Source organism: Ochlerotatus camptorhynchus, unplaced genomic scaffold (genome assembly GCF_037179485.1).
Source record: "Ochlerotatus camptorhynchus isolate MF236.1 unplaced genomic scaffold, CSIRO-AGI_Acam_v1.1 ptg000231l, whole genome shotgun sequence".
In the NCBI taxonomy this organism is placed as follows: Eukaryota; Metazoa; Arthropoda; class Insecta; order Diptera; family Culicidae; genus Ochlerotatus; species Ochlerotatus camptorhynchus.
The window spans coordinates 444,696-461,810 of NW_027040721.1; the positions used below are offsets into that span (position 1 = coordinate 444,696).

A 17,115-nucleotide genomic window follows, 5' to 3' on the forward strand; every position below is an offset into this window, starting at 1 on the left:
GCTGGATTTCGTCCCTTTGAATTTGCTTCAGCAAGTTTTTCCACCTTCCGCACGTTATTTCTAAATAATCCAAATTTAAATATGATCTACTCATCTCCGTCAGAAATAGGGCTACTCATAATTGAGTAAACGAAGCTGAAACTGACAAGATAATTTATTTGTCATTCATTGAATCATTTATTCGGATTCAGGTCGCTGTTGTCCATTCATCATCTTTACAGTCCCAAGTCAAATTTTAGGAACCCTGGAAGGAACTGAAACCGAGACAAATAAAAACAAAACTTAGGGATAATGGGGATAATGGTGAAATTTTGTTGTGAAAATAGTTTAAAACCATTTTTAATGAAATAAAGCTAATCAGTTGATGTTTTATCGACTGATCGAACGTATGTTTTGGGGAAGCCAACAAACCAGCAGGAAGAACAAATACAGAGAATTACCGTTGTTTGCGGATGGAGTTTAACGAGGGGTTAAAAGAATCAAATTTTAATCTTAAAAGGATCAAAGCGATCAAGTGTAATCAAAATTTACGGCACAAATTTCCAGAGAGTCAAACAAATATAGTTCGATTTGGAGTACGTGTTCGCACCACCCAGGTGTTGGCTGGCCCAAGGACGTTTGGCGAGTCCAGCATGTGGTTTATAGTGATGGTGGTCTATTTCCATATTGCAACGGAAATACCCGATCAGCTAATGATTTAATTAAATTACTGACTACTGTTTTTATGCAATCCTGGATGACTCAGCTCACTAGTCCACAGGATATGCAAAGTGCTTTGGAATGGAAAGCACTGTAATTAAGCCATGCACAACGGAATTGAATTGTTTTGGTAACACTATGGTCATCAGCACGAACACATGTCTGGTCAGTGTGGCCAGCTCGATTCAGAGCGCATTGTGCTACTACAAACTGGTTGGGATGGTTTTGTCGTCTTTTTGGAATGTTTAGTAGCTCAAAGGACTAATCCCAAGCTACGCGATGTATAATTTTTGTGAGCGTGCTCCATTCCACCGTGCATTTCGTTGATGATGACGATGATGATAGGGCGATAGGGACGGCCATTCCAACCACTTTCGCTCCCAGCACGGGGAAGGATAATCGTTTTTATGCTACATTACACTAATTAAGATGCAGTTTTACATGACCTCGTTCATGTCGACCATAGCCGGACATGATATTTTCCCGATGGAAATGTTCTGGTCGAACAGGACGTTAGAGATAGCAGAAAGGTTGTGATTGCAAGCGAAATGGCAAATTATGGAAATGTGCATAGAATTTATAGTTTATGTCAACATTAATCAGGACGGTTTTGCACCGCTTCGGGGTGCGCTTTTAATGAGGATCCCATTTTTTGTGACATTCGTTTCCGTCAGCCAACGGTTTTGATTTATGTTAACAAATTGAAGTTCCTCTGACGCGGCATTTTAAATATATTGGCTACTTAAGCAAACTTGAATATTCAAAGCGCACGGTTTTGGGTCACTTGATTCATATGGAATCAGGAAATACGTAATAGTAAATTATGATTCTGAATTTTAAAACACTATCTAGTGGAAGCCGTGCTAACGAATTTAACAGGAGATGTCCCAGAAATAAGTTGATTCCCGAGAGCTTTAACAACAGAGTTTGACACACTCTGTACTGAAGAAAATGTTATATCATGTGGAGTGCTCCAGTTTTTGGCCGTAGAGCCTGATCAATTTTGAAATATATTTTAATGGTAGTAGTATTTCTGTTCGAATTTTAGTACAAATGTTAATTATTGCCCATAACAAATATTTATGCAAAGTTTTACGCAAATCGGAGAAGGTTGAGTCAGATTGATTCGTTATTTGGCGTTGATCTGTTCCAAAGTCTCGGAGAGAGAAAAAAAAAATGCTTAGCTTATGTTGAGTTTTCGCCTAGTTAGATTGAGTACATATATTATAAATTCACGTTATATAGAAATCCCAGATTTTTTTCAAGTGTCTGTATACAATAAATATGACATGGGCTTCTTAATAAAACATACGTTGCCTGGAAAGGGAATGAATTTCATTTGATAAACGAGGTCGTTATACATTCAATTACAATTTTATTACTCTCAATTTTGCATGATCAATCCAACCATTTGAGCTCTGATGCAGCTACCTAATTGTTCTAAACATCCTCGTTGAAGAATTACCAAATAGCAGTTAATCTTTGTGTACCGATTCGGAAATAATCCGTTTTATAGTCCTCTAGGCTACTGGATCAGTCGTTTCAGTCGGCACGGTGATGTATTTGATTATAATTAGATTCAAATTTATTACAACGACTGACGACAATAATCGCTAGGAATGGCATTCAGCGATTAAGCCGCTGGGAAAACAATCAACGTTAACGAGCCGCTGCCAGCCCTGAACACAGCAATTTCAAACTGTGACCGGATGTCAACCGGATTTTGCTACAATCTGGTTATCTTTGGCTGATTGCTTAATACTAGATGAAACGTAAGCTGCTATTCTTTTGATTTTGGAAATGTGAGGAATAGAATCAACCAACAATCCGAATCCGACTACGGTACTTGTGGATGCGGGAGTGCTTCCAGGATTCAGCCGTCACCATAGGATGATTCAATTTCGAACTAGCAGCATTTGAATATGCAAATCAGCCCTTCGTTGTTGCGTTCACCAGACGTAAGGACTTAACTTGCTAGTCGGATGTCGTCTCGAAAGGAAAACTTTTCCGACAAGAAAATACGCAAAGTAGCGTTTTAGAGATTTATTCCGCTCGTCTAGGTGCTGGATTGCGGTTAATGAAACGAGGAGAAATTCAATCGAAACATTGTCAAAAATCGTGATGATGCTCGAAACGTTAAATATATGCTAGAGGTGTGGAGTTCCGTATTATTGTGATGTCAGTTCTATTTTTGGATTTTCGTTAATTTATAGTATTTTTAGATTTACATCTGAATTTGGTTCTCGATGTTAAACATGAGATTTTGCTTTTTGTGTTCTAGTTGTTTATCACCTTGGAGAATATTAATAATCAATTGGTAAAGTATATTTTTCTCTGTAGATCTTTGGCTTTAGATATTCCTATCTGAGATAACTTGACGTACTGAAACGGCATCTCACCTGACTTACAATATAATGAACATTTTTAGTTGTAATTCATACTTAGTATTGTCATTTTACTCCAACTCGAGGTCTTTCTTGAGAAGTGCTCTTCGATACTGTTTCGTAAAGAATTATTCTTTATGAAACAGCATCAAAGAACACTTCTCAAGAAAGAACTCGAGTTGCCTCCGGAATTTAATGTAAATTTTATTTATATTTTTTTCCTTGATTTGTTTTCCGTACTGAGTACCATTACTACCGCTAGTTAGGCAGCTCCCACACCTACATATCACCCATAAACTCATAGACCGGGGCAGTGATGGGCAAAACACCGGTACAGCACCGGTACGGTTTTCTAAAGCATAAGCAATGTGCTGATCTGTTGTACCGAGTGTATGGTGCTGCTGTCGGTTCGGTTTGGTAGTTGCAAGTAACACCGCACCGTGTTCACCAGTTCGCTGCACACGGTGAGGTTCTGATTTTCCAGTACCGGTGTTCTGTGTTCACAAGGATGATGTTTTGAATTCAAGAACCGATCCGGTACTGTTGTGTGTTTATGTGCGTCGAAATAGCGGTTTTTGAATACAGAAAAACTGTGAATTCAAATGATGTATTACGCAATGTGGGTATTTCCAGAATCGGTGTGACGTGGAGATCGGAAATCGTCAACCAACGCCACCTTGAAATCCAAGATAGCTTCCGGTTATAGAAAAAAAATTTAAACACCTTTAAACACCTGTCAAATACCTTTCAAAATGGGTATTTCCGGAATCAGGGTGACGTCTTGAGACCGGAAATCAATGTCTGACGCCATTTTGAAATCCAAGATGGTGGCTTCTGGTTAGATTAAAACTGGGAAATAATGCCAAATATCCTTCACTATGGGTATTTTGAAATCAGGATGACGTATATATACCGGATATCAAAGTCTGACGCCATTTTGAAATCCAAGATGGCGGCTTCCGGTTGTAGGAAAGCTGGGATATAAAGCCAAATATCCTCCAATATGTCTATTTTTGGAATCAGGATGACGTCTTGAGACCGGAAATCAATGTCTGACGCCATTTTGAAATCCAAGATGGCGGCTTCTGGTTAGATTAAAACTGAGAAATAATGCCAAATATCCTTCAATATGGGTATTTTTGAAATCAGGATGACGTATAAAAACCGGAAATCAATGTCTGACGCCATTTTGAAATCCAAGATGGCGGCTTCCCTTTATAGAAAAACTGGGAAATAATGCCAAATATCCTTCACTATGGGTATTTTTGGAATCGAGATGACATCTTGAGCCCGGAAATCAATGTCTGACGCCATTTTGAAATCCAAGATGGCGGCTTCTGGTTAGATTAAAACTGGGAAATAATGCCAAATATCCTTCACTATGCGTATTTTTGAAATCAGGATGACGTATATATACCGGAAATCAATGTCTCACGCCATTTTTAAATCCAAGATGGCGGCTTCCCTTTATAGAAAAACTGGGAAATAATGCCAAATATCCTTCACTATGGGTATTTTTGGAATCAGGATGACGTATACATATCCGAAATCAATGTCTGACGCCATTTTGAAATCCAAGATGGCGGCTTCCAGTTGTAGAAAACTGGGAAATAATGCCAAATATCCTTCAATATGGGTATTTTTGGAATCGGGATGACGTATAAAGACCGGAAATCAATGTCAGAGCCCTCTTGAAATGCAAGATGGTGGCTTCTGGTTGTAGGAAAACTGGGAAATACTAGCAAATACCCTTCAATATGGATATTTTCGGAATGGGGAAGACTTATACAGACCGGATATCAATGGCAGACGCCATCTTGAAATCCAATATGGCAGCTTCTGGTTGTAAAAAAAACTGAGAAATACTGTCAAATAACCTTCAATATAGTTATTTTTGGAATTGGGATGACGTCAGAGACCGGAAATCAATTTCAGACGCCATCTTAAAATCCAATATGGTGGCTTCCGGTTGCACAAAAGCTAGGAAATTCTGTGAAATGCCTTTTAATATGGGTTTTTTCGGAATCGCAGCAGCAACAATTTAAATTCCAGATTCAGTTATGTTGAGGGCATTCCCACTTTTTTTTAATCTCTAGTGTCCCACACAGAAAATATGATGTTTTATTAGTTGCTGAAAAGGACAAAATTTTTATTAATACAGTACATGAACTGACATTACGCTGCTTTTACTGCATTTGTTTATTTTTGTGGCCATAAAAATTACATGAAATTTTCTACATGATTGAAGTGCATTCTATTCATTTATTTATTTATTTATTTATTTATTTCGTCAAGCAAAGTAGACTACATTTGCTGTGCATGCATCCCACAACCAAGTCACTGGTATCACATGTTTAAAAAAATTCAGTGTAAACAATTCCTATAAATGTAATAAGATTAATTATTGCGGAGTTGCACCAAAGTTGACTGCTGCGGTAAAAATATTTCCTCAAAATTCATGCTCTGAAAAATAAAAGTTAAAATTATCAAAGTTCTATTGATTCAAAATTGAGGGATAATTTTTAGCGCAAGGGTGTTCTTTGGTGCAAAATGGGCAATACAGATTATCGAAAATAAAAGTTTTTTTTTTTAAAAAACATGTAGGCTTAAAAATTATCCAGATAGGCATTGTTAATATAATTATCCGGATAGACCTATCCAGTGGATATAAATAAACGTAGTGCATCCCTATGCACATTTTTTTCCTCCGGATAATATTCAAGATAAAATAATCCGGATAATTTTAACTTGGATATTATCCATTATTTTTCCCTCCGGATAGTGTCCGGAGTACTCCGAACAGGTTATGTTTAGAATAGGCATGTTTGATAGCAAATATGTAATCATCAATATGGGTATTTTAGGAATCAGGATGATGTCTAGAGGGCGGAAGTTTATATCGGACACCATTTTGAAATCCTAGATGGCAGCTTGCAATTTACTAAAAATTGGGAAATATTGTTAAATACCCATCATTTTTGGTATTTTTTGAATCGGGATGATATCCAGAAGCCTAAAATTGATGGTGGCTTCCATATTCATAAAAAGTGGGAAATATTCTACAATATGGGTATTTTCGGGGGTGACCGGTAGATGCCGAAAATCGATGTCCGACGCAATTTTGGAACCCAAGTTGGAAGCCATTGGTTTCAAAATGTGTCAAATACCCTACAATATAGGTATTTTCGGATAAGCGTTTAGATTTTTTACCGAGAAATTTCTGTTTGTTAGCGAAGACCTCAGTAAAATTCCCGTTTTTTAGCTCAATCTCGGCAAGTTTTCACTGAGATCCAGCAAAATAAAATGCTTAACTACTCGATGGTGCTAATATCGTCAAAAAAATCTAAGTGTGTAGGAGACGACGTATAGAGGCTGAAAATCAATGTCCAACATCTTATTGGATTCCAAGATGGCAGGCATTGGCTTTTAAAAACTTGTGAAATACCTTACATTATGGGTATTATCACCTCGGAAATGACGCGTGTAGGCCGAATATCGATGTACAACGCCATTTTTGAATGCAAGATGGTGACCACCTGTTTTAGAAAAAGTGTAAAATATTATACGATATGGTCGGCATCGGGTATTCTATAATGGCTTCGGACATCAATTTTCGGCATCTACACGTCGTCCCTATTTCAAAAATACCCGTATTGTAGGGTTTTGCCACTTTTTTTTAACCCAATGGCCACCATATTAGATTCCAAAACGGCAACGGACATTCATTTTCGGCATCTACACGTCTTCTTGGTTCCGAAAATACCTAAATTGTAGGGTATTTGACCCATATTGAAGGGAATTTGCTAGTATTTCCCAGTTTTACTACAACCGGAAGCCGCCATCTTGAATTTCAAGATGGCGTCAGACAATGATTTCCGGTCTTTATACGTCATCACGATTCCAAAAATACCCATATTGAAGGGTATTTGCTAGTATTTCCCAGTTTTTCTACAACCAGAGGCCACCATCTTCCAGTCTCTATACGTCATCCCGATTCCAAAAATACCCATATTGAAGGATGTTTGACATTATTTCCCAGTTTTTATACAAATGGCGTCTGACATTGATTTCCACTCTCTAGACAACACCCCGATTCCAAAAATACACATATTGAAAGATATTTGACATTATTTCCCACTTTTTCTATAACCGGAAGCCGCCATCTTGGATTTCAAGATGGTGTCTGACATTGATATCCGGTCTATAAACCTCATCCTAATTCCAAAAATACCCATATTGAAGGGTATTTGCTACTATTTCTCAGTTTTCCTATAACCGGAAGTTGCCATATTGGATTTCAAGATGGTGGCTGATATTGTCATTGACATTGATATCCGGTCTCTATACGTCATCCCGATTCCGAAAATACCCATATTGAAGGGTATTTACTAGTATTTCCCAGTTTTCCTACAACCGTAAGCCGCCATCTTGGATTTCGAAATGGCGTCAGACATTGATTTCCGGTATTTATACGTCACCCCGATTCCAGAAATACCCATATCGAAGGGTATTTGACAGGATTTCTCAGTTTATCTGCAACAGGATGCCGCCTTCTGGATTTCAAGAAGGTATCGGTTATCGGTTTCCAGACTATAGGCGTCACGCGGACTCCAAAAATACCCATATCGAAGGGTATTTGTCAGACTTCAAAATGATTTCTAGTTCCTTCGCTACCAATATTGTCTATCAAAATATTTGGCAATTGAATTAATAACTGTCGCTTGGTACAAATATTTTACTCACCTTTTTGGGAGCACTGCTATTTAATTCTTGCCAATGTTCCGAACCAAGAACGGTATACCCGGTTTTGGTAACATATAATTGAACCCTGCACACGGTTTATATCTCGTGTACCAAAACCAAAATTCTAGCACACCGGTTTTCGGTTTTCAAGCTGCGGTTCTAAACATCAACTCGAAAACCGGCACACGGTTTTGATTTAGAACACACTGGTACACTAAAACTCAACCGAACCAGGGTACACGCTTACATAAACACAGGAGTATTTTTTGAACACGAACCAGCACACGGTGCGCACCGGTTGGTTCAGTTGCCCATCACTGGACCGGGGACCAACGGATGGCGTGATCAGAGATTTTATGCCTCAGATCTTATGCCGGGGGTGCCGACTAGGATTGAACCCAGACCTTTTGGGGTGAGAGGCAATCACGCTTATCACTACACCACCGGCGCCGCTATTGTAATGTAAATTTTTGTATATGGCAAATACAAAGTAAAGTATTTTGGTTTTTTGATTCATCGGTTTATTCGTTCACTCGTGGTTGTGGCCGTAGGGATTGGTGGTATGTATGTTCGAGCGACAAACATCCGAATTTGCACATGTAAAGGGTGTCCACGATAAAATTGCCACACACAAAATTGATTCGCAAAATTCTAGTTTTCATCCGATTGCCATCAAATTTTCAGGGATTGAGAAATAACTATTAAACTTCATTTTACCATTTTACTCGTATTTTATTTACAGTCCATACGCAAATGCCCGCACCTTGGCCTTAACCCCGGCCATAAGATTCTGCACAACCTGTGAATCAACCGTTTTTTGCATGTAAACCCATACTTTCTTCAGTTCCTCGACTGTCTTCACTACCTTAGGTCGTTTAAGAAGGTGCTGCTTCATAATCGCCCAGTACTTCTCGATGGGGCGGAGCTCCGGAGTGTTGGGAGGGTTGAACATTTTCGGCACGAAATTGACCTTATTGTCCGCATACCACTTCAGCACGTCCTTGGAGTAGTGGCATGAGGCCAAATCCGGCCAGAAGATTGTTGGGACGTTGTGGGCCTTCAGGAGAGGAAGCAGCCGCTTCTGGAGGCACTCTTTTATGTACACCTGTCCGTTCATCGTGTCCTGGGTCACGAAAGGTGCACTCCGCTTCCCGCACGTGCAGATGGCTTGCCAAACCAGGAATTTCTTCGCAAATTTGGACATCTTTTGAGTGCGGACATGCTCCGGAACGCTGAACTTATCCTTGGCCGTGAAAAACAGGTTGCCGGGGATCTGTTTGAAGTCGGCCTTCACATATGTTTCGTCGTCCATGATGCAGCATTCAACTTTCGTCAGCATGTTGAGGTACAACTTCCTGGCACGGGTTTTGGCGGACTTGTTCTGCTTCTCGTCGCGATTAGAGGCCTTTTGTACCTTGAACGTTCGAAGCCCAGCCTTAGTTTTGGCCTTCTGGACAAAACTTCGGCTTAGGTGCAGCTTCTTAGCCACATCCCTAACGGAGGCGTTCGGATTTCGGTTGAAGGCCCCAACTACGCGGTTGTGATTTTTGGTGTTGTACGGAATACTTTTTCCTTCACTTCTGGGCTTCCGATCGGTGGTCAACCGTTCCTCGAACCGCTTAATCGCTCGCGACACCGTGGAATTCGCGATTCCCAACGTTTTAGAGATGGAACGATGCGAGAGATCCTTGTTCTCGTGATGAATGCGCAAGATTTTATCACGCACGAGCTGTTCTTTCGACTCCATTTCCGCGAGTTTTGATCACAGGACTTTAAAACTTGCAGGATGTAAATAATGCACTATGAACTAAATCCGCCCAAATTTTCATTAAATTCTACCCAACGGTTAAAAAGTTAGAGCAATTTCATAGTGTGGCAATTTCATCGTGGACACCCTTTATAAAGGGGATGATATTTCATGTTTTCCCGAGAAACAAGACCAAAGATTTTGTCGCACCACGCACGGGCTTCAGTTGAAAGAGGAAACTCGTCTTATCGAGGATGACATACGGTTTACAAGCGTGTATTGATATTTACCTTGTATCGTTGGTTCTTACATTTGATTGAAAAGACAGTACTAGTCTAGTTTACTTAAAGAATTTGTACGTAGTAACACAAGCAACCATACTAATGGGCTTTAAAACGCAAATAGTGGTTGATATTTTGGATCAGGCCTGCCCAAAGTTTTTTATTCGTGAATCTTCGATTTGAGCCCATCCCTGCATTGTAGGTCGATAATTGACACATTTGTTTCTTACATATTAATTTCTTACACATTGTTCTGTCGATATTGAAATGCGAAAAAAATCTTAATTGTTGAAATCTAGGAAATCTGCAAAATTAATTCCTGCTGACTTTGCCTTATAGTTTCGTTTGAGTTGTTTGAAGATGTCTAATAGAAAGTCACACATCCAATTAGGATTGATGAATTCAGATGATACTAGTTTCTCCTTCTCTTACAAAAATGATACAATTTACAAATTGAATAAAATCTCTCTAGCATAGCACCGCGACTATGAACTTCACTGTAATACACCAAATTGCTAGAGACGAACCAACTAATGGCTGAAAGTTTCTTTAATAAAGTAACCTAACCTTACCTATCCTAACATAACGAAATTACCATATTCCGACTCCATTTCCGTCAGCAACATTAGAAATTGGTGTATAATGTCTATAGTAATGTAGCTCAAAACTTTACTTTGCGGATTTTGCAATTGATCTGAATTGACTTAACCATACTTTCTCCGGATTACTGAAAATATTATGTTCTATCATGATTAAACTTATTTTTTCGGCACAAATCCTGCAGTTCTTCATAGCTGACACAGCAATGTTTTCAAATAGCATTTTGTGCGATCTCCCTTTCGACTTTTGCTTTGATTGTAGAGCAAGGTGGGTTTAAATGTTCGATCTTAGTTGAAGAAAAAAAAAAAATATCTCGAAACTCAAAAAAATTGGAATCAATCCAATCCCATACACAGGATGCTTAATACAAGGTTAACATCTTTCTCTCATGAAGTTTTAATGAATTTTTAATTTATTCGTAGCTAGAAGGTTTTTTTTTGGAACACTGTTCTCCTTTTATTTCACATACTTAATGGCTATTTATGAGAATTTCAAATCTTTAAATGCTCCATGATAGTGTTAAGGAATTCAACAACCACATGTGTGTGTCCAAAACTTGGCGATCAACGAAATCCACTCAAAAACAGTGGTTTTCCGCAATAATTACAATAATTTAATTTTTTCGAAGCTTTTGTCATGTTCTGCTCCATTTGTGAATGCTGAATGCTGAAATTTGGCCATTTTGGATCGTGTAAAATTTTATTTTTTTTAAATTTTGGCACGGAATGGCACTTTTGACGGAAATGACGTCTGAGACAAAAATAAAGTGTTTCTGTTCTGACGGGTTATGGTTTAACCCTTGGTTACCCTACATAGTGAAAATATAGCTTAGATAGAAATCCTTTCGAATGAGAACAATGCTAGATGAGGACTACTGCAACTAACCAATGGAGGCCCTGCTGGAAATAGCACAGTAAGTAATCGGTTTACTGTTTACTGTTAGTTTGGTTGATGAGTAAGTTTATGGTGGTGTGTTCTTTTGTCCAATGTAATCATCCTAAGACATGTGATGACTGGTGTGTGCTTTTTTATGTGCAAACTTACATGCTTATCAATAATTGGTGTAGTGATGTGTGGTGGTGAGGTATTGATATCCTTAGTAGTGGCAAAAAGGTGCTTGTGCAGTATAGCGAAATACTTTGCGTCGAAAGCAAAATTCAAACAAAAACGATTTCTGCTGTTTTTTTTATTGAAATATACGTAAAACTTGAACAAAAGCATTTGCACGAAACAAACAACGTGTGAGGTTTTAGTAAATTGACTCTCAATCTTCGGGTTTTTATCATATATTAATCATTAGGAACGTTTGATTTTTAGGGAAGAAAATCTTTGCAGTTGGAGTTCGTTGTGTTTTTTTCTTTTTAGTTTAATGCTATATTTGTATAGTGTTTTATTATACTTCTAACTCTTTTTGAATTTCCAAAATAAGGCTTTTGGATTGTTTGCGATGGATGGTATCATTTTAAGGGAGAGGCTATAATTTTGTGTTTTCCTTTATTTTGACAAAACCTAAGAGCCATGGTGGTTCGTTAAAGCAAAGTAAAATACTGTTGGATGACGAAAGAAAAAAATAAAAAAACGTATCAAGCGTAAACGAAAAAGTAAATGATTCTCGAATGAGTTTACTGTTAGAAGATGATAAAAGCAGAAGACAATTATGTTTTATTGCGATAGAGCTAGGAAGTTACATTGTTACGATGCGACAGTAGGGATAGAGTAAAGAGCACAGACCAGTCGATGGAAGGAGGGGGGAATTAAGTTTGTTATTTACGGTTAATGTGACAGTGCAGTGAAGGATAGGAGGGCACTTAAATTTGAGAGGGATTTTTAAAGCTGAAAAACGCTACTTTGTTGCAAACCCTGTTAAAACTCTCAATTTCAAGTGCACTAGTACCAAGCAAATAACGGAGAGCAACAGCATCAGTTTACTCGAAGGATCACCGAAATGCATGATGAGTTAAATATAAACCAAAATATGAAAAACAATAAGAAATGTGAGAAAGTGGAAACGAATAAATTGAAAGGAACGGAATCGACTAACTAAGAAACACTTAACTGAGTGTAATAATGGCTAGGTATCCATCTAAGTACTAGGAGTTTAGTAACTGTATGTCGTATTACAATCAATATGTGTGTATTACAAGCAATTAATTGTTACTGGATGTAGTAATTACTGTTATCGTTACGAAACGAGATTAATGTTAACAGACATATCTTTATCGAGTCATTCAAGGGTTGGGTACTGCTTGGGGGGTGGTAAACCAGGAAGTTAGTTAGAAAGACTATTTACTATTCTATATACTGATTGTTGTTATACGTATGTTAAGAGATTATCGTAGGTCGGAAAGGAGATGGAATGGAATGAGCGAAACAGAACAGTATAGAGATGAAATGGGACAGTTTCAAAGATTAGAGAGCAAGAGATGTCGAAGAGAAAGACTATGGCTGATTGGTGGAAGATAATAATTACCTCTCGCACTGCCGAAGCGTCCATGATGCTATTATCCATAATGAAACCATGAATACTAGAAGGACCGTTCCCGGGCATATTGTCATTAGTGTTTTCAGCACAAATCTGTAATGAACAATGGGAATGACATTATCAACACAGCCATTATCGGTAACCAACATCTGGCGTTGTGGAATCAAAAAGGATCAATTCGACTACGACCGAGACTAGCGTACTTACCGTGTGTTGAAATTGATACGATTCAGTGCACCTATACTACGTGATGAGGCATCGGTAAAAAGTTTCGAATGTAACAGCATCACACGACATATCAGGTACAAACGAAGGAACATTGGCAAAGATAACGCAACGTCGTAGGGGACGTATTCCGACCCCATCGCTTTATTCTTATTCGCTAGTTTGGTTGTCCATAGAAAATAATATTGACCTGGAATGGGATGCACCGCACAGATGAGTAATTCTAAAGATATTTGGCTCATTCGCTGCCAGGTCATCGCTATTCGCCAGTCATCCGCACAATTATCTATCATAAAAAGCTGAAAAGGATACAAAAGTAGATTACAAGATGATTAGTTTTGCGATCAAACTTAAATGTTTTTGTGTGGTTGCATAAACTGTTGAATTGATAGGACATCTTTTTGTTGCCGAGGGGCACAGTCTGGCATGGCCATTGAATCAGACTCCGGTCACTCCTAGACTAAGTAAATTTTTCCATAGTTTCCTCACAAATTTGTTCAATCATGTAGAAAACTGAAGATATATTTTGCGTTCTTCAACACTTCGTCTTGCAGCTATTGAATAGAAGCATCGTACCAAGCGTTTGTTTGACCCGGTCACGCCAAAAATAGATATATAGTATTTGATGTTTTCGATAGGCCGGGAATGGGCGATTAGGCCTAAGTAGATTTTTCCCTTCCGATCAATTGGATTCTGAATAGGACTAGTAAGACCCAAACTGAAATTATGAGCACTCTCAAACTGCTTAGCAAGCTTCTGAAGTATTTCTGCATTTGTGAGTACATTTTTTCTTCCTTATTAAGAAAATAGGATTTTGATGATATTCAGGGTTTGTGAGTTTCCAAAAAAGGTTTGGAGCTCTCGTCTAATTTCACCAAATTATTTTCAAAATTTGTGTTCTTAATGGTAAAGTACAGGGCTGCAAATTCGAATCGATTATTCATTGATTTTAGATGTACATGACCCGCTCACCTCAAATCCATGCGTCCCTTTCAAGAGCACCCCCATAATCTAATTTATGAATGTATAACTGCATATACACGTAACTCAGTTCCCTCTGATTGACAGTGAAGTATAAGTAAAACTTTTTTGCAATCAGTATGCCATATAATTAAAAACGTGAGTTGAACTCACCATGCTTTTTTCACTGTCAAATAAGAATTGGGAAGCTATCATATCGAAACTGCATGATAGGCAATAGTAGCCCCACCCGGATGCTCAAGGAACTTCTTTAAAATATTTAGACTATCCTGAACTTCTCTGAACTTCCCAAAAGTTCTCAGAATTTTTTAGAAATTCTAGGACGTTCCTGTAGTTTTCACAGTTTCTTTGGAGTTCTAGAAACTTTTTTAAAATTTCTGTAATGTCTCTGAAGCTAATGGAATTGAAGTTCTCGAAACATACCTTGAATTTTTGAAATTCTTCTGGAGCTCTTTGTACTACGCTGAATTTAATAGAACAGTCTTAAAATTCCATGAGCTTCATTGATAACCTCTGAGCATCGGTAGGGCTTTCAAAAAATTTATGAACTTTTCTTACATTTTCAATGAAGTTCTTAAAATGTTCATGAAATTCATAGAACAGCCCATAAATTATCAGGTCTAATTCTTCAACATCTTAGAACTTCCCCAAAAGTCTAGACTTTCCTGATGTTTTACGTATTTTCATGATGTTATTAGATCAACCCAAAAGATCTCTGCACAACACGAAAGCTCTCTAGACTTTCCAGAAATGTTTAAGTATTTTTATAAAAGCTCCCACTATTCTTCTGAATTTAATTTAACTACCATGAAGTTCCAATATATTCCTCTTAATTTTTTCTGAAGTTTTTTAAAATTTTGTTGAAGCTCGCGTAATTTTTCCCTAATCTTTCCCATACTTCTATGGACTTCCCTGAAGTTTTGTAAATGTTCTAATGATCCGGAAATTATCCTGGTCTCCCAATGTCCATGAAGTTTTACAAACATTCCTGAAATTCTCTGAATAGTTCCTCGGAATTCCTCGGAACTTCGCTGAAGATCTGCAGTTTTTTTTTAATTTTCTGAAGCTATTGGTTCTTCTTCTTCGTTCTACGTTTCAATTGAGTGCGTTTTTACGGCTCTTAACTAAGTGTTTTTATGCTTAGTCTTTTTCACAGATACTATTTGAGAGCATTCAATGCACGCCAATGCATGAATTTGTATATTGTGTGCAGGGAACTCTAGAAAACTTATATCCTCGACCAGACTGGGAATCGATGCCGCTGCCACCGGTGCTTGCCTTTACTCACCAGGCTATCTGAGGCCCCTGAAGTTCTTGGTTATGTCCTGAAATAACTGGGACTGTCCTGAAACCATTTACTTATCCTTGAATTTCTTCGGACTACTGTTAAGTTCATATCTGATATTTTCTGTGAAGATCTCTGAACTTTCCAGAAATTCCCGGAACTTCTTTTGAAATATTACAGAATTTAATTGGATTGTCTTGAATTTATCGGAACATGCCCTAACAGGTCTTTAAACATGACCGACACATGTTCCTGGAAAATTCCTGAAATTATGGGACACACCCTTAGTATGTCTAAAAATCCCTAAAGATCGCAAGACCTAGCTTCTCTGAGATACTTGAATCTTCTATAAAGTTAAAAAAACAAAGTCATCAAGTTCTCTCTACTCTGAAGTTTTCTTGATTTCCCTGAACTTATCTGGATATCTCTGAAGTTCTCAGAACTTCTTAAAAGATCCGGCAGTTTTTCTGAAGGTAATGCAATCTTAGAAATATTGATGCTTCCCTGAAGTTTCCAAAATTTTCCAAAAGTTTTCGGAACTTCCTTTATGTTCCCGCAGTTTGTTTATGAAACTTCTGTGAAATTCTCGGCAAGTTCTTGCAATGCTCCTGAGAATGTTCCTGAAAATGCTATGAAGTTAATGGAAGTTCCCAAAAACTCTTTAAACTTACCAGAAGGTCTCTGGACTAAATTATCTGAACTAATTATCTGAACTTCTTTTAAATTTTCCTGAAGTTACTGCAGTCAAGCTCGTCAGTCTTCACTAAACTGAATTTTCCTGATATTCTTGGGATCATCTTTGAAATTTATGGAACATAAATGAAATTCTCAGATCGCTTTAAAGTCTCCAGAATTTTGTCTGATGCTAATGGAACTATAATTTTGTGGAGTTTTCTCACACATTCGTTAACATCACCAGATTCGTTAACAGATTGATAAGAGCGTCAATTGAAATTTTGCATCCAAAATTTCCTCCATAATTTTGGAGATGTTGGTATCTGTCTGTATTGAAACGCATGAGCATTTATGAGGTTGCCAATTTGAAATCTACTTATTTGTATTTCTTATGGCGCAAAAAATTTTTCGTCTAATAAGTGCAGTCTTCAGTCTTCTAAAGGAGCAAAAATTTGATATTGCCTCAACTCTCTAACGTTTCGGAGATATATTTATGTATGATGCATTCCCAATTTCATAGCACATTAAGTAAAGTAAGTAGAGTTTTGTTGAACGTTTGTTTTTTTTTTGAATATTTTCATTCTACATTTAAACGCGGTGGTGGAATCTGGATAAAGATGTTGCATGTTTGCAGTGTAATTCTATCTTATGCATTTTGGTGGGCACCTTTTATGAAAGGAGCGCAAGTGGATCGATATTTCTGCGTTCAGTTAATATATTTTTACATCTTTATGCGATTTAAGGTGTCGCAGGATAAGTTTTGATTCATGTTAAATTCAGGTCACTTCCTTGAGGGTACCCGGAATATATCCGGTTGTGATCAATGCGGTCTTGGACACTTCATCTGACCGCCAATGATTTGTGTCGAATCATGGGTTTTGACTCATGTCAGATCCCAGCCACTTCACTGGGGTATTTAAAGCCACGATTTTTTTTTCATATCTCTGACTCAATGGGGTTCTATGGAAGCAAAAATCACACAAACTCGGACTTGTTTCACTCAAATCGATTCA

The 17,115-nt window shown here is 37.9% G+C and overlaps 1 protein-coding gene across 7 annotated transcripts in view; it reads right to left on the bottom strand.

Annotated features, from left to right (window-relative positions):
• The window catches only part of SK (small conductance calcium-activated potassium channel), a 685,909-nt gene that overhangs the window by 107,802 nt on the left and 560,992 nt on the right, over positions 1-17,115 (bottom strand). For all 7 annotated transcript variants that reach the window (XM_065225563.1, XM_065225561.1, XM_065225562.1 and 4 more), the window contains 2 exons: positions 13,144-13,460; positions 12,925-13,029 (listed from right to left, as the gene is read on the bottom strand). In XM_065225563.1, coding sequence (XP_065081635.1) covers positions 12,925-13,029; positions 13,144-13,460 — 422 coding nt within the window. The remainder of the gene's footprint in view (positions 1-12,924; positions 13,030-13,143; positions 13,461-17,115) is intronic.